General features: G+C 52.0%; 1 protein-coding gene across 8 annotated transcripts in view; it reads left to right on the forward strand.

Moving 5' to 3' along the window:
- Nucleotides 1-1069: 1069 nt before the first annotated feature.
- Nucleotides 1070-17442, forward strand: part of GOLGA3 (golgin A3) — a 31064-nt gene continuing 14691 nt past the window's right edge. For 3 of the 8 annotated variants that reach the window (XM_023747032.1, XM_006106193.3, XM_023747038.1), the window contains exons 1-11: nt 1071-1377; nt 4633-4940; nt 6977-7255; nt 9501-9613; nt 10967-11622; nt 12037-12148; nt 12426-12732; nt 13937-14139; nt 15851-15988; nt 16586-16747; nt 17023-17391. In XM_023747032.1, coding sequence (XP_023602800.1) covers nt 4808-4940; nt 6977-7255; nt 9501-9613; nt 10967-11622; nt 12037-12148; nt 12426-12732; nt 13937-14139; nt 15851-15988; nt 16586-16747; nt 17023-17391 — 2472 coding nt within the window. In that variant the 5' untranslated portion in view covers nt 1071-1377; nt 4633-4807. Of the gene's footprint in view, nt 1378-1929; nt 1948-4632; nt 4941-6976; nt 7256-9500; nt 9614-10966; nt 11623-12036; nt 12149-12425; nt 12733-13936; nt 14140-15850; nt 15989-16585; nt 16748-17022; nt 17392-17442 lie in introns of those variants that run through there. The other 5 variants (XM_023747034.1, XM_014448201.2, XM_023747035.1 and 2 more) reach the window with 4 other exon arrangements.

The raw sequence follows: 17442 nt of genomic DNA on the forward strand, positions 1-17442 counted from the left end.
AAATTGTAACCTTTTTTGCTTCTCAGGAATACAACGGTTGTCTTGCTCTTGATACAGACTGAGAAGCAGCAGTGTGTGTGAGAGAAAGGCCTCCTTTCCCACATCTAATAAACAAGCCGCGTCTGTTTCTCTCTCCTCATGTTTGTTCTACTGTTAGTTAGGATGTGCCCCTTACCATCACGGGGACAGGTGGCTGTAGACTTCACTAGTTACTACTTACTAGTAAGGAGATTCCCCCAAGCTGGCCCTCAGGCCCAGGTCTGAGCACCCCAAAGGCACAGGGTTTCTTGGATCCCTCAACCTGAAGGAGCCATAGCCTAGTGATTCACATTGAAGCCACAGGCTATGTTATGTCTTTGTTGCAAGTGTGTGCACTTTGCAGCAGAGAGAAGTGCTTTTGGTATATCATGCCTAAAACAAAGGAGACCTAATATGGAGAGGCATACCATGTTCATGGACTGGAAGACAACATAGTAAAGATACCAGTTCTTCCCAAGTTGATCTATAGTTTTGTTCTAATTCCTATCAAAATTCCAGGAAGGACTTGTATACACAGACAAGTTTATTCTAAAATTTATATGATGGGCGTGAGTCTCAGAATAGCTAGAACAATGAGGAAAAAGGACAATACACTTCCGGTTATTACAGCTCTCTGCAAAGCTCCTGTGATAGGCTCGGAGATCCCAGAACAGAGCAGAGACCCCGGAAACACCCACACAAGCAGCCAACCGGTTTTTGACAAACGTGTCAAAACACCCACACAAGCAGCCAACCGGTTTAATAAAGAGTGCGTGAACAATTTGATATCCATAGGCAAATATGAAACCTCCTAACCTGCCATTTGCCAACAATGGTGTGTTGTTTAAAGTAAAACGTTGCTAGGCTCTGAAGCAGGATTCATTTTGTTGGCGCGCTGGGAGGTTTGGGGAACCTAGGAGCCCGCGGTCGCGCCTCCGCCTTTGCTAGCCACGCCCCCAGCGGGCCCCGCCGGGGAGGGTGACCACGCCCACAGTCTGACAGATTGGGCGGGGCCAACGCTTTGGACACGCCACTTCCACCGGAAGCTCAGTCACCCTGCTTCCGGTCGGAGTTGGTCCTGCAAGTCGGGACACTGCGTCTCTATGCGGGGAAGAGCCGCAAACTCATATTCTGAAATCCGCTTCGGGCCGCTTGTGAGTGGGCTCGATGCCGGCCCTGCAGCCGGAGAAGCGGCTGCTGACGAGAAGAGGTTGTTCTCTCTTCCGGAACGAAGGCAGCGCGCACAGGCTGTTTCCGGGGGGGCCGAAGCTGTCGCCGCGCCCGACCCCGCCTCTGGCGCGGCCACGTCTCCGCTAGAGCAGCCGGGCCGGGCTGCCGCCGCGGTTCCTCAGCGCCGGGGTGAGGGTCGCGGAAGGCTTCCAGGCCGGGACTCCGCCGGGGAGGGCGCGGGGCTTCCGTGCGTCACGGCGTGGTCGGGGCGGAGGACGGGCGAGGGGCGGCGGGGCCTGGGCGGACCCCGAGGGCGGGCCGCATCTCCTCTCCAGGTGGCGACGCCCCGGGCCAGCCCCGCTCCGCACCGTTGGTAGCCCGGGGGCACGGGAGCGGCTTGTGCAGGTGCCGGGGCAGCTGGCTTCGTGAATGGCCCTTCGTTCAGGCCCTCGAACGCTGTCTGCGCGTGACGGGGCGTGATTTGGGGCAAAGGTGTCCGCAGTTGCTGTGGGCGCCGCGCAGGGACCTCGGGCAGCGCTTGGGTCCTGGTGCCGACGGGCCGTCAGGATGACAGGCGTCACATGGTGTCGCGTGGTTAGCGGGAGGCCGGGTGGAAAGAGTCCGTGTGTCTCTCGGCCCCTCCCTCCACCTGGATTCCATCTCGTTTCCCGGGGCGGGGAGACTGTCCAGAGCGAGGTGGGCCGGGCGTTGTCCCTAGTGGAGCAGGTGGACAGCTCAGCCTCCGTCCACAGGTGTTTGGTGAGTGTCAGTCGCTGCCGGCCCTGTTCCTGCCCTCGCCGAGCCCACGTTGTCTTGGAGGGACAGGGACGGTCGGTGAGGTGGCGGCGGAGAGTATCGGCTGGTGCTTGGGGGCGTCTGGGAGGCCGGCGGGGGGAGGTGACTTGTGAGCCAGCGTCTCTAGACGGGAAACCTTGCAAAGCTGTGGAGTGAGAGCGCTCCGGGCAGAGCGAGCAGCAAGGTGCGGACCGAGGGAGGAGGCCGTTTGGCGTCCTCAGGTGGAGAAGGTGCGGAGGCATCGTGAGAAAGGAGGAAAAGGCAGCGGGAGGAGGGCCAGGTAGGGTGCAGCTCCGCAGTTTATGACCGGAGGCTCGGATTTTATGGTCCGTGTGATTGAAGCCACGGGGACATTGTAAGCCATATGCAGGTGACTCATGGATTTTTAAAAAATTCTGAGTTGTCGCCTTGTTCAGGTGGCTAAGTTGGTCGGAGTGTCCTCTCGTACTCTGGAAGTTGCGGGTTCGATTCCAGGACAGGGTACATCCCTGGATTGCATATTGTTTTCTAAAAAATATTTTTATTGATTTCAGAGAGGAAGGGAGAGAAAGAGAGAGACAGAAACATCAATGATGACAGAATCATCAATGGGCTGCCTCCTGTACACCCCACACTGGGGACTGACCCGCACTCACTGATCCCCCGTCCTGGTGTGTGCAGGAGGCAACTGATCAATGATTCTCTCCATCTCTCTCTCTCTCTCTCTCTCTCTCTCTCTCTCTCCATAAAAAAGTTTTTAAAAATTATTCCTTTAATATTACAAACATAACCCTTTACAGGAATGAGAGCTCTTTCTATCTTGAATAGTGAGAAAAGGAAATAAAAACCATGACATCACTTAGATTCAAAGTGGCCCCCCTCTTTTGGCTGGTTGCCATAAGTAGCAATATACTTTAAGTGAGAATATATTCAGTTGGTTTGTACCTATCAATCTGGACAAGCAACAATTGAAAGGAAATAACACTAATGATAATAGCCATTTTTGAGGGCATGGGACAGACCCTGTGCCTTATTGCATTTCATCCTGGCAAAACGTTGTGTTATTTTCCTCTCCCTCTTACTGGTGAGAGTGGTGAGCAGTGTGCTCATGTTCTCATAGCCGAGGTGGTGGGGCCGTGCCGGAGCCTGTGCATCTGCCAGAGCCTGTGCAGGAGGCTTCCTGGGACTCACTCTGTGTGTTGGTCTCTGCACTCCCATCACTAGTCACTCTGCGTGGGTAGAGCAGGTGGTGCCAACCCCCGGGGGTGCCTGTTCACAGGACAGGGTAAGAAGATTTTCAGAGTCAATGCCCTGGAGAAGCAGGCAACCTGTGTCAGCTTTCCCTGTGAGGACCACTGCCTGACGCATCCCAGTGTCTGTGGGATTTGTAAGCTGGAGAGAAATCTCTTTTGCCCTGAAACATGTGAAACACAGAACAGTACATAGGATAATATGAAACATATTTAATTTATTATTTCAGAGAGGAAGGGAGAGGGAGAGAGAAACATCAGTGATCTGAGAGAATCATTGATCAGCTGCCTCCTGCATGCTCCCTACTGGGGATCGAGCCCACAACCCAGGCATGTCCCCTTGACCAGAATTGGACCCAGGACCCTTCAGTCCACAGGCTGACGCTCTATCCACTGAGCCAAACCAGCCAGGGCTAAAACATATTTTAAAGGAAGTAAATGCCAACATTCTCACAGAATGAGTAACAAATAACACCTTATCTGTTGACAAGGAAATGATATCCTCAGCCATGTCCCAGCTGGCATAGTTCAGTGGTTGGAGCATCAGCCCTCATACCGAGGGGTTTCGGGTTCGATTCCCGGCCCCTGTAGGGGCATCTGTGGGAGGGGGCCAGTCAATGTTTTTCTCTCTCAGTCCTCCTTCCTCCCTTCCTTTCATTCTCTCAAAAAATAAATGGGGAAAAATATCCTCGGGTGAGGATTAACCAGGAAACAAAAGAGTACCCTCAGCCACTTTACAAGCGATAACCAGTTGCCAGACTGGGCAAAGTTTGTTCTCTTAAGTTTAGCCTCACAGGATGGGCTACACGATGCTGGTCTCCTCCTGTGAGATGCTCTCTCTGTGCCCATTCCACCGTGGCTGCCTTGCCACGTCCTTGACCCCGTGCTTCCCCACACAGGACAGTGACCCCGTTCCCACAGCTGGCTCTCAGCAGTGGCCTTGGCACCTTCACGCCAGGTCTGCAAGGGGAGTCCTCTGAGCGCTTAGGCTTGTGTCCTACACAGAAGTACTTGGCCACATGTGGCTACTTACACCAAATTAGTTAAATTCATAGGCAATAAGTAGTAAATAAAATTAATAAGTGAAAACTCAGTTCCTCAAACCCCAGCCCCCAGCTCACTGGCCACCTGTGATAATTACAGAGCCATTGATGGCTCTTCTCTGTCCTGGCAGACGGTCTTTGGCCAGCACCAATAATGACAGTAAGCGCCTTCAGGACCAGGCCCGGGTGTGGCTGGTTCAGCATGTTATTCTCAAAACCTAGGCTATTGTAGGCACTCAGGATTTTTTTTGAATGAATAAATTTGTATGTTTCTTACACAGATGCAAATTAGGAAGCAAATGTTAATCTTGGAATTGTTACTTCAAATCTGACAATGAAGTTTCATAATATTTTATTCCTATTTTCCCTCCTCTTAGGTATCATATTACTTGGTTTGATTTCAAGTCGTTTATAAGACATTACATCTCTTGAAATGGAAAACCTAGTGCCGTCCTTCCCCGGGGATCCCGACTGTTGGTGATGGCAGAACCAAGCCTGCCAGCAGTGCCCGTGCAGCTCCCGAGTGTCGGCCCAGTCTGAGGCGTCCTGACCATGGATGGAGTGTCGGCCGTGCAGGGTGGCCTCTTGGAAGATGGATCCCGCAGTGGCACCTCAGCCCGTCCTGACCCCCTCCGGCAGCCCCTGGGTCCTCCGGCGCCACCTGACCAGTGGGATGAAGCCCAGCGTAAGTCACCTGTGTGCTGCTGACACTGCCTTTAGACAGAAAATGTGGATCAGCTTGCGTTTTAGAGGAAGACTGTGGTGTTTAAGACGATAATGAACTTTTCCTTTAAGGCGTGTTTTTAGCATCAGATGAGTGTCTTTCTTAGTTGATGCCATCTTTAAACCAAGTACCATGCTTGTTAAACTGAACAGAAACTGCCCCGCTTTCTGCCCCAGCAAGGAGGGGCTGCAGTGACTTCTCTTAAAGTTTCTGTGGGTCTTTCTCACACATCATTATTCCTGACCTAGTGTTCTACCTTTTTGTTTGGTTGGCTGCCAGAATTTTACTAACAGATCCAGAACAGTCCAGTAGTGATCTAAGGATTATGGGACCACATTTGCATGTTAGCTGGTGGGTTATTTGTTCATCAGAAGTACAGGGGTGAATTATTCACTGAGTCTTTATACCCCATTCTCAGGATGCTCGGTGCAGTGTGTGCTTGAAAATTATAGAGTACTGCTTTAGTAGCAGAAATTGCATTATGGTTCTTGAAAACCATGTTTGAGCCCTAAAATGGCTTTGCTGGTTACTGCTTCTAAGTGCTGAGTGAGGCTGGTGACAGCGTGGGCCCAAAACCAAGGATCCCGCAGGCGGGCACAGGGGGAGCCGGCCCTTGGATCCACCACGAAGTGCAGCAAGCCCTCCGGAGGGTCCGTAATTTACCTCGGCCTCACTGTCCTCTTGTGTGAAGGGACGATGAGTGGAACCTGCCTCTCAGGGTCGTCGTGGGGGCTGGAGGAAGTGGCCCACGTAAACAAGCATAAGCAGGTGGGAAAGCGACGTCGTCATTGCCGTTTGTCCATAATGAGGCCTGTGTTTGGAAACAGTCTTATTTATTGGGCCTTCTCACTTCTAGATGTTTTCAAAAGTACAATATGATGCTCAGTGATTACTTTGTCATATAAACAGTAAAGTTTTTGAGACTCCCAGATCTGTGAACTCATCAGAAAGTGGTATTAACCTGCTTGACTTGTATCTGAAATGTAGGACCCCCACCCCCCACACACAGTGAAGCTGACGGGGTCTTCTCAGGGCGCAGACACCGGTCTGTTGGTGTTAGGGCCTTGCCGTGGATGGGTCCCCTCGCTCTGCTTTGTGTCTGAGGCATCTGTTTGTATTCTGGTTTTACTTGTAGGGAGGCATGGCTGTAAGTAGCTGTATTAGTTGGGACTCATATTTTAAGTGACAGAAACCCATTTTAAGTTTACTTGGGCCAAAGGCTATGTCATAGGCCCCTCCCTTCCTCCACAGGCCACACTGATTCTTGAACTCCCTCTGGCTGGCCCACCAGTATAAGGGGAGGGGAAAGACTACTGTCATTTAATTGTAGGAAGTCCCTTCCTATTTTCCTTTGAGTAAGGAAATAGGTTTAAGTTCATGTATAAGCAAGTGTCTGTGGGAGGAACTGAGCTTGACACGTGGGTGTATTGTCATCTTTGGATGAACCTGGGCTCCTGCCTTCACAGGTGTTCCTTAAGCAGAAGCACAGATTTGGGGCTCAACTTTGCTGAAACCATTCTGAGCAGCGAATCCACCGCTTGCTTTAGATTCTCATTTTGGTGGATGAACGTATACTTTGAAATGACTGTGAGGCTGTGGCTCTGATTAGCCCTGCGGTTCCCGACCCCTAGCAGAAACACGGTCAGCTGTGTTTTAAGCATTTGTTTTCATTTGCTGTCTTGTTAACACAAACTCACAAGATTTCTCATTGGTCTTGTTTGAATGAAAAGGAAATGATACTTAAATTCTTCCAAGTGTGAGGTGAGGGCATTCCACAGATGAGGGTGGTGGGCTCTGAATGGTGGGGCGACCTGTCCCACATCCCTGCCCACGCAGGCAACCAGGGCCGGCTTTCCTCCCAGAGTGAACTGATGTAGGGTGTTGAGCTTGCTCATGCTTACGTCGCTGGGTTCTCCTTCGTCCTTTTAGCTGCGTATCTGCAAAATGACCTGGTTGGGTTGTTGTCATCGGATGGCCCAGCATGCCCTCTCTTCCAGGTGCCAGCGCCGAGGTGGACAGAGCTATGGATGAAGGAGAAAGCCCAGACCGGCCCAGCGAGGGGGACGCCTGTCAGAATGGGCCGATGCCACAGCTCCCAGGCCCGCCGTCGGCTCTCGGTCCCACCAAGAGCCCAGTGGGTCCTGATGCGCCTCCAGGTGTGGCTGGTTTCCATGACAACCTAAGGAAGTCTCAGGGGACTAGTGCTGAGGGCAGTGTTAGAAAAGAAGCTTTGCAGTCTCTCAGACTCAGTCTTCCTTTGCAAGAAACGCAACTGTGTAAGCATCCGACCCCGCCTTCTCCCCCTCTCTACCCTCCCCAGCGCCCGTCAGTCACCACCTCCAGAGGCATTCTGTTTGGTCACAATGGACTGCGTTTATTAGGAGGCTCCATTTCAGAGAGAGAGTACACATCTTCATGGTCCGATATTCATGGTGGGACTCCAGGTCCAGATTTAAAGGGCCTGTGTGTGCCTTTTGTCATCCTGGGTGGTGAGCAGGCAGCCTGTGGGGAATTAGTCTCAACAGTTACACTTTGAAAGCTTCCTTTGATGAATTATTTTAATCAACGTTGATTTTGAGCTGATCCCTGGGGGTTTGGGGTGAACAAGTCACAAACTGGCAGCCTGTGAGGCCAAGAAACCTCCAGGCTGTTGTCTAACACTTGTTTCTCATACCCAGACATACAGTTTCACACAGTGGGGCCATGTACCCCTGTTCTCACGTGACCCTACATAGGCCTCTGTCAGCAGCCAGGGTTGGGGTCATTGCTTTTTAAACGCAACTGTGTTGCTCCCATTGTGGCGTGTTTGCTCCCTCAGCACTGCCATGTGACCTGCCCGGGTCGTCCAGGGCTGTCTCCCAAGAGCAGGTTCTTGGTCCAAAGCAGCAGGCGTGTTTACTTATTCCCATCACGAGGGGTCCTGTAACCGCGCCACGAGGACCCGAGAGAGCTCACTGCCGCCCACCCCTCTGGCACCCAGACACGTTCCTCTCCATTTCCGCTGGTCTGGTGGGTGCGCCCTGGTGCTTCCTGGTGACTGTATTGTGAGCCTTGCACTTGCCTGATGACTGGAGGGTCTGTTGGCCATTTGGTCAGTCCTTTCTGTGAATTGTCAGTGGATATGTTCAGCCCATTTTTCTTTTGGATTGTTTGCCTTTTTCTTCACGGGCAAATTTTATTAAGGCCATAGTATATATTTTTTTAATTTTTTAAAAAAATATATTTTATTGATTTTTTACAGACAGGAAGGGAGAGAGATAGAGAGTTAGAAACATTGATGAGAGAGAAACATCAATCAGCTGCCTCCTGCACACCCCCTACTGGGGATGTGCCCACAACCAAGGTACATGCCCTTGACCGGAATCGAACCTGGGACCTTTCAGTCCGCAGGCTGACGCTCTATCCACTGAGCCAAACCGGTTAGGGCCCATAGTATATTTTTAAAATTTCTGGAAACTCATTGGCAACATTTAAGCCAAGAGACATGTAAAAGCCTGATTCCTGCTCTGAGGGATGTGAGCTCAGGGGCCCATGTGGCAGCGACCTGCGGCCACCTGCTTCCCTTCCTGGGGAGTGTTCGCTCATGACCCTGACTTTCAGGCTGTGTCCCTGGTGTGGAGTTTGCAGATTTGGGTTCCCTGCCTGCAGCCACAGCCTTTGGGTTTCTGCCATCCGGACCACTTAGCCTTGAGAAAAGTACCGGACGTCTGATAAGTGCACCAATTAGTAATGGCGTTGGTGGATTTGCAGTGGAATCACTGGAATTCCATTGCTCAGGTCTTAGGGGTTATTTAAAACAAGAGCTGCTTATCTTCTGCGTCTGAAGGTGGTGTTGTCTATGAAGTGGTTAAGATAGGACATTTATCTGCTCTCATCAGCGTATTTCCCTCAGTGTCCAACATACCTGTCTGCTTACGTGACAGAAACCTGTGACTTGTACCATTGCACTCATTCTTCACCCTTTATTACCCAAAGTAAAACGTTTGGGTTTAGATAGTTTAAATTTTGTTATTGGCCAAAAATATAACATGATTTGTTATTGCAGGAATTTAGGTAAGCTGTGGATAAAATTCTGTCTCCAGATGTAACTGCATAAAGCACGTTTGGTGTGATACACTCACGTGACTGGGTGTCACTCCATCACGACTGCTCTTACTGGTTCCTCTAACCTCGGAGATCAGAGTTAGAGCTCCAGGAGGGCCGCCATGGGCACCGACTTTTGAGTTCAGTTCTTCTGTTACTAAGGGCCCCCGTGTCCTCTTGTACCCTCTGGATGCTGTAGGGACCCCAGCCCTGGGCATGCCCACAGCATCTTTTATGAGACAGGTCCTGTGGGCCACCAGTGCCCAGTCCAGGGCTCACGTTTGTGTGTTTTTTAATCTGGAAGTAGGCTTTCAAACTAGACAGCATGCATTGTTTAGAAGCTAAATCATATTGTTAATTAAAATGACAGCAAAGCTGCTGTTCTGTCCTTTGTGCCCTGTGCTTTCTGAGTTTCTAAGTGGCTGTTTCCCCACCCAGGCTCAGCAGAGGCCTCGCTGCCGCTGGAGAAGGAGGAGCAGGTCCGACTTCAGGCTCGGCGGCGGCTGGAGGAGCAGCTCACGCAGTACAGGGTGAAGCGCCAGCAGGAGCGTGTGAGTCCTGCTCTCGAGCAAACTAATGGGGAACTTGTGTGTGACAGGCCATGATTAGTCAGACGTTGTTCCGGGACCTGCCTTTCCTTCTCTGTGCTTCTCTGGAAAGGTCTTTCTCTCATTGGTTCCCACCCTTTGGGGAGTTTCCAGCAGCGCCCCGGTCCCCGCCCCGCTGGTTCTTCTTCCCTTGAAACAAGCACATTTCAACCTTCCATCTGCTGTTTGGAAAGAAGAGACAGCCAGCGCCTGGGTGGGCAGCATTGCTGTCTGTGCTTGAGCAGCCAGCCAGTCCTGGGCCTCCACGTGCTGGGGGTGCCTCGGAAACTCTGGAGCAGGTTTCTGCCCAGGGCCCTTTGGGTATTTACAACAACATTCATGGGCCATACAAAATTACCAACTTAAACATGAGCCCGCTATATGTGGTCAACCCTTTAATTAACTCACCCCTAATGCCTTGGCAGGGCTAGAACAAATGATTTCATGGCAGACGTTCCCCACCCGTGCTCTAGAGAATGAGCTAAAAATTATAAATTTATAAAAATATATAATTATTAAAGTAATTATGGTTCAGGAATTTGGTTTAAAAGTACAAGTATTAAAAATCAAGCCCTGGTGGATAGAGCATTGGCCTGTAGACTGGAGGGTCCCAGGTTTGATTTCGGTCAAGGGCACATGCCCAGGTTGTGGCTTGACCTCCAGTGGGGGGGCGTGCAGGAGGCAACCAATCAGTGACTCTCTCTCATCATTGATGTTTCTATCTCTCCCTCTCCCATCCTCTCTGAAATCAATAAAAATATATTATTTTTTTAAAACAATAATTGCCTTATAAAAACAATTATAATATTAGTGGGAAAAGATAATATAATGGAGAAGATAAAGTATCTAAGCGTTAGATTAAAATGGCAGAAAAGTGGTTTAGAATCTAGATGAACACTATGTAACTTTCTTTGAAAGCAGTTACGAATAAATGGAGGGAAATAGCTCATTATCCTTGAAGTAATTATACTTGTAAGGTAGTTCTAACTCAACAGGACTGCTTTTTACAACTCGAAGAAAATGTAAAGTTTATCTAAAAGCACAAACATGGGAATGTAGCCAGGAAAGCGCTGTAAAGGAGGGTGAGGAGGAAGGACTTGCTGATGGTGTTTTTAATGGTAAAGAAGTCACAGTCATTGGCGGCTGTGCTTGGATGGTCGCTGGTGACAGGACAGTGAGGCTGCAGAGCACAGCGGGCTGGGGTGGAGGGGGCACACACAGGGAGGGAACGTCGTCCGTGCATCCTTTCTGGGTGGCACATCTTGAATGCTGTTGTCAATTTCAAATATAATCATTGTGCCTTTCTTTCCTTCTCAGTCCAGCCAACCTGCAACTAAAACGAGACCTTTCAGCACACTGGATCCTGAGCTTATGTTGAACCCAGAAGCCTTACCAAGGGCCAGCACTGTGGCGATGACAAAGGAGTATTCCTTCTTGCGCACCAGTGTGCCTCGGGGCCCGAAGGTGGGCAGCTTACGGCACCTAGCACATTCTAAGGAGAAAAAAAGTTCCAAATCAAGCAAAATTCGGTCCCTGGCTGATTACAGAACTGAAGACTCAGATGCTGGGAATTCGGGTGGAAGTGTTCTGGCCACAGACTCCGCTAGGGGCTCCCTGAAGCAGAACCGAAGCAGCATGACGTCAGTGGTGTCTGAGGTCAGCCTGTGCCCTGAAGCCGATGACCTGGAGAACTCATCCCTTCCTGGAGACAACATGTCTGAGGCTGATGGGAATGAGAGTGACAGCTCTTCCTATAGCGGCGTCTCCACCCGGGGGGTGCACGGCCTTCTGGTGAACAGCGCGGGCACGCGTGAAGCCTCCTATGTGATCAATGGCCAGGAGATTGCCTCCAGTTCTCTGGGCCAGTTCCCGTCCATCACGGATGTCCTCCAGGCCGCTGCAGCCGAGCACCGAGACCGGGGCCCAGAGGTCAATGGGGAGACACGGAGCCGGACGGACAGCATCTGCAGCAGGTGGGCGCTGTGCACCAGGGCCCACTCACCAGTGCAGTGGCCAAAACACTTAACTCATCCTTAGTCCTTAACATTTTAAATCTGTCTTTGTAAAAATGGATTTAGAGCTGCTCTGCCATCGTCTGCACTACTAGGACATCCTGTCTTCCAGCATTTCTTTAGACCGGCCTCTAAAAGGGCTCAGGTGCTTGGCTCACCTCTCCATACGGGAGTTCCAGCCATGTGGGGCTGAACATGCCCGACTGTGGTGGGAGTGTTTCTTGGCAGCTCTCCACTGGAATCTTTGTACTTGTTTATTTTAAACCTTTGGGGGAGAATAGCCAAGGGTGTGTGAGGTTTGGAGAGTATGGACAAATGTAAAGGTAATGATCACTCGTGTTCCCACCACCTGATCCTTTGTGCCTTTTCCTCCAGCGTGTCCATGGAAGGTTCTGTGGCTGAAACTCAAGATGAGATGTTGCAGGTTCTTAAAGAAAAAATGAGACTTGAAGGACAGCTAGAAGCCTTAACCCAAGAGGCTAGTCAGGTAAGGGGGGTTTGGTGAACATGTTGTGTGCCGTGTGCTTCCTGATCGTTGGGTGGAGTTTCACTCGTCTTTATGAATAAGTTGCAGTTCCGCCTTCTCTGGGGTAACGGTCATGTCAGACCCCTGGATAGTTTGGAAAACGTGGTGCTTTCCTGGAGAGCTCACCTGTCGACACCTTTCTTTGCCTCACTGGTTGGTGTGGCAGCCTTCTTAATGCACAGCGTGGAAGGGACTTAATTTCCTGACAGTTAGTGTGGTTGTTTGACGATCTCTCCAGGCACTTAAGGAAAAGGCGGAGCTGCAGGCGCAGCTGGCTGCCCTGAACACACGGCTGCAGGCGCAGGAGGAGCACAGCCACAGCAGCCAGCGGAAGCAGGACGCGCTCAGTTCGGAGGTGGACACCTTGAAGCAGTCCTGCTGGGACCTGGAGCAGGCAATGAGCGACCTGCAGAACACGCTAGAGGCCAAGAACGCCAGCCTTTCATCCTCCCACCACGACCTGCAGGTGGCAGAGGAGCAGTACCAGCGACTCCTGGCCAAAGTGGAGGAGATGCGGAGCAGCATGCTCAGCAAGGACAGCACAGGTGCGTGTGCGCCCGGCGTCTGCGGGTCTGATCTGGCGGCGGGGTGCACCTCAGAACCCTGCTCTGAGGACCGACCTGTTGTCATGTGAATGTGCTGTGGGTTGTATTCCCTTCTGATTTGCACACAAGGTGCCCACTTTTCTGCATGCGCATGGGGGTGCCTAGGTCTTAGAGGTTGGCCTTTCCACTCACTCTGCCTGTAGAGTCCATCGTGGTGGGGCTGGAGCCGCCTGCTTGTTCCACAGAATTTAAAATACGTACAAACCTACCTTGCGTTCAGTGGTGGTTCTACCCGGATCCCTGTGGGGATCGATTACCGTGGAATGACATGAGGAATAGTGGAGTCCAGGGAACCTGGGCGGTAGACCATACCCAGAGCACCTGGGGGCGCTTCACAGGACACCCAGTTCCCAGACACCCGTTCAGGGCGTCTCGGTGTCGGCTGAATGTCAGACCTTCCCGTGCAGGCTGTGTAGATGAGCCTCTGCTGGCAGAGCAGCCGCCTGGGAGCTGGGAGCGGCTGGTGGGGCTGCTGGGAAGGGCCATGTCTCTCAGCGTGTGACACTAGGTGTTAGGGCTGATGGCATCAAAGGAAAAGGGACAGGCTGCTGTCACAAGGGCTTTATCCTGATGCTAGAACGCACCAGCTGAGAAACAGTAGACGTTTCTAGTTTCGGGCAATCTATGATACGCAGTCCCTCAAGAAACTTACAAAATCCAGAAAGTTCTGAAAACAAAAATCATCTTATAATTCTGGGTTGCAAGGCACTTAAGGAAACCTGTCTAGAGCTCATTGGGCAGCGAACAGACCTACACTCACATGAGGCACAATGACATGTTTTTTGCATTTTTTACTTTTTTATGTGACTTGCTATTTTAAAAGAACCTGAAACACTGTGATGTTCCTAAGTGTGAGGGGGCTGCGATGTGTTTAGTGGAGAAAATGTGTGTTAGGTGAGCTTCCTTCCACGTGAGTCGTGGTGCTCATGAATCATGTAGGTGACAGACACGCACGACAAGGACCAGTTGACAAAATGTCATGGCCAGAACCTAACCCTGTACCCCTAGGAACCGTAGCTCAGCACCCAGGCTCAGATGGGCTGGGTCCCTGCTCTTCAGAGAAGCCACATGGACCTGGACATCCACACGGAGCTGCGGGCTCCTGCTGTGGGCTGCTCTGAGCGCTGTGCTTTCTTGCTTCCAGTGCACGACCTACGGCAGCAGATGACAGCCTTGCAGAGCCAGTTGCGACAAGTGCAGCTGGAGCGCACGACACTCACCAGCAGGCTGAAGACATCCCAGGCGGAAATCGCGTCTCTGCAAAGTGTCAGGCAGTGGTACCAGCAGCAGCTCGCCCTGGCCCAGGAGGCCCGGGTCAGACTGCAGGGCGAGATGGCCCACATCCAGGTATGGCCCCCCAGCACTGGGCAGCTCACCTTCATGTCCCGTGTGGAGCCACTGCTTTTCACTAAATTAAAAAGACATCTGCTTTTAGAGGTCACAGATACATGTTTTAAAAATCTGCTAACAACTCACATATCCCACACCCACCCTACACAGTAAGCATCTTTGTGACCAGGGGTTTTAGGCCCTAGAAATGTCCCTCTCTGGAACATCCTGTGTTCCTAGTTCTGACTGCTGACTCGTTGCCCTGTGAGGGCACCTTCCGTCCTGTGAACCGTCTCAAATCCACATCCACCTGGTCTCTGCCCTCCTGTGACATTCTTTCTGACACGCATCAAGCGCGCATGGCTTCCCTGCGCAGCTGGAGAAGGACCAGGTGCTCCTCCCTTTTGCTTTGGGAAGGAACCAGCACAGGTGCACACTCACTGGCCGCTCCCTCTGGGCCGAGTTCTGCTCTGGAGGCCTCGGAACAGCCAGGAAGTGGCGGAAACGCACTTGGCTGCGAACCTCAGTGCTTTGGACTAATTGGGTTGCTCATGAGGATGCCGAGGGGCCCTCCTTCAGCCTCAGGCTTCTTTTTTCTTTTTAATTTCGCTGTATTTCTCAAATGGAGGAGGAGAAATTCTCATTCTACCCAGTTCTCCTTTTTAAAAACACTGAAGTCTACACATGCACAAAATAGAAGTTTTCTTAAATTTACATTACACGTTTAAGCCAAAGGACCACACAGACAAGCATTGGTTCTGCTTACAATATATTTAGAAATAAATCATTTTACAAGTTAATAAAGAAGCCAGATTTATGTAAATGACAAAAGTCAGAAATGGAGTTTGGAAGATAAAAACGAACAGTCCAGGGAGTGGCAGTTTGAGAAATGTAACTGCTTTTTTCAAATCCCCCTGGGACCCAGGCTCAGCATTCCTTAATTAGGGTGTTCACTGCATTGCCCCCTTGTCCAGGGAACATAGACGTGTTCTCGGACTGTCCAGCAGGGAGGAGAGTCGGGGTGGTCTGTATTCTGTTGTTGCCTCGAGACACGGACCCAGCACATGGCGTCTCCCACGGAGACCCTGTCCAAGAGGTGTTCCTATTGGATCTGGAAGTGACGTGCTCCAAGGTCCAGGTGCAGACCATGTGTCCTCTGGACTGCTCTTTCCCGACCCCTCCTCTGGGCACCAGTGTGTTTAAAGCTGGGCTCCTTTTTCTCGAGGAGACAGTGGTCAGAGGAGGCCTGACTGATGGCCTGGGTCAGACCCTAGGCTGGATTGCCAGCGTTATTTCCCGGGAATGGCTGGGTCAGCCTGGTATGTCAGGACAGTCAGACACTGAGATGTGCCTGGTCACAGCTGGTCAGTTCACCTGAGGGCAGACCTTCAGCGCCAGCTGCACCTGCCGTCCAGCTGAAGGCCCCTCACTTTAGGGGCTCACAGATGACCCTTCAGGGGGAACTTCTGTGTAGGTCTCACCACAAACTCCACATTCTCGGGGGAATGACCACTGGCTTGTGGGCTGCCAGCCGGCCCCTCTGAGGCGCACAGAAACCCCTGGCCCTGGCATCAAGGTGGCTGGCAGGAGGGTGGGCAGGGAGGCCTGTGTGGTGGGCTCCAGGGAGCCGCCCCTCGGGGGCCACCGCTGGGCAGAGACCCTCACACTGGTGGCCTCGGGCACTTGTCCTTGAAATCCAGCAACTTCCCATCTTACTTTTTCTTTGCAGGTTGGACAGATGACCCAGACTGGCCTCCTGGAGCACCTGAAACTTGAGAATGTGTCCTTGTCCCAGCAGCTGACGGAAACCCAGCACAGGTCCATCAAGGAGAAGGAGCGCATCGCCCTGCAGCTCCAGGGCATTGAAGTGAGGGCCGCACCTCCCGCAGCCAGGGCCTGTGGGGGTTCTGTGTTGGTGGTGTGTTTTTTTGGATTGGGCTTGTTTTTCCGGCCACTGGTCAAGAATAAGAAAATATATAAATACACATGTACACGTAAACATTCATATTATATATACATTTATATGTCTTTAAAATATTGAACAACCTGCTGTGGTGAGATGTGCGGATTCAGTTCCTCACGTTCTCGTTGAATGGTCAGTGGTATCTCCTCTCCTCTGACCCTCAGTAGCCTGGGTCCTAGTGCTCAGCCCCATGGAGGGTGGTGCTGGGCAGAGCGTGGGCAGAGAAGAAGGAGCTTAGTACAGTGGGTGTCTGAGAGCATTGGAGAGCCTAGCGGTGGTCAGTGCTCTCTTGTCTCGGAGCACGCAGCCTGAGCTACATGCGCAGCAGTCGGAGATGGCGGCTGCCTTCCACCCCAGTGGCCCGTGGCTCCTCCGTGTGCAGGTCGTGGACAGACGGGGATGTGGCCCTGGGCCTCTCACCACGTGGTGGGTTTTCGTGCTCGGTCTGCTGTGGCCATCAGGTTATCCTGCTTTTTAAAATACACTCTCTTCCGGGCCCAGGCTGACATGTTGGACCAAGAAGCTGCCTTTGTGCAGATTCAAGAGGCAAAGACGATGGTGGAGGAGGACCTGCAGAGGAGGCTAGAGGAGTTCGAGGAGGAGAAGGAGCAGCTGCAGAAGATGGCAGCCTCAGCAGCAGCCCTGGAGCAGCAGCTAGAGCAGGCAAGCACCTGCCACGGCCTCGCCCAAGGGCCTGGGCCACACACACTGGCCTCCTGTGGCTGTCCTCACCATGAGCATTAGTGCCGGTCTGTCTATCGAATTCATTTGAATGTCGCATCATCAGAGCTGGTGCTTCTGTGAGTGTTCTTGTATGCCAGGCCTTTACGTACAGAAGACTGCCTGCACAGTGTCCATGCAGATATTCTAAAACCTGAACAGGGAAGCAGTATAAATTCTGGAGCGGGAGGTCATACTGAGTCTAGTCCCTTTTCCAGGTGAAGCTAACCCTGCACCAGCGAGACGAGCAGCTTGCAGCCTTGCAGCAGGAGCACCTGGACCTGCTGAAGCAGTTCACCTCAACACAGGAGACGCTGCAGGGCCGAGAGCAGGCCCTCGGTGACCTGCAGGTGCGCTACGATGAGCTGCAGGCCCGACTGGAGGAGCTGCAGGGCGAGGCCACCTCCAAGGACGACACCATCCGCTTCCTGCAGAACGAGAAGATTGTCTTGGAGGTGGCTCTGCAGGCGGCCAGGAGCAGCGGGGAGGAACTCGACAGAGGAGTCAGAAGCTTGGAAGAAGGTGCTGAAGAAACGTCAGAAATTCTGGAGCAGTTGAGACAGGAACTAGCCGTCAAGTCCAGCCAGGTAGCGAACGCCATTGCCCTCATTTTGTGCGCGTGGCACCCACGCCTGCGA

The sequence above is a fragment of the Myotis lucifugus genome, unplaced genomic scaffold, assembly GCF_000147115.1.
Source record: "Myotis lucifugus unplaced genomic scaffold, Myoluc2.0 scaffold_780, whole genome shotgun sequence".
Classification (NCBI taxonomy): domain Eukaryota; kingdom Metazoa; phylum Chordata; class Mammalia; order Chiroptera; family Vespertilionidae; genus Myotis; species Myotis lucifugus.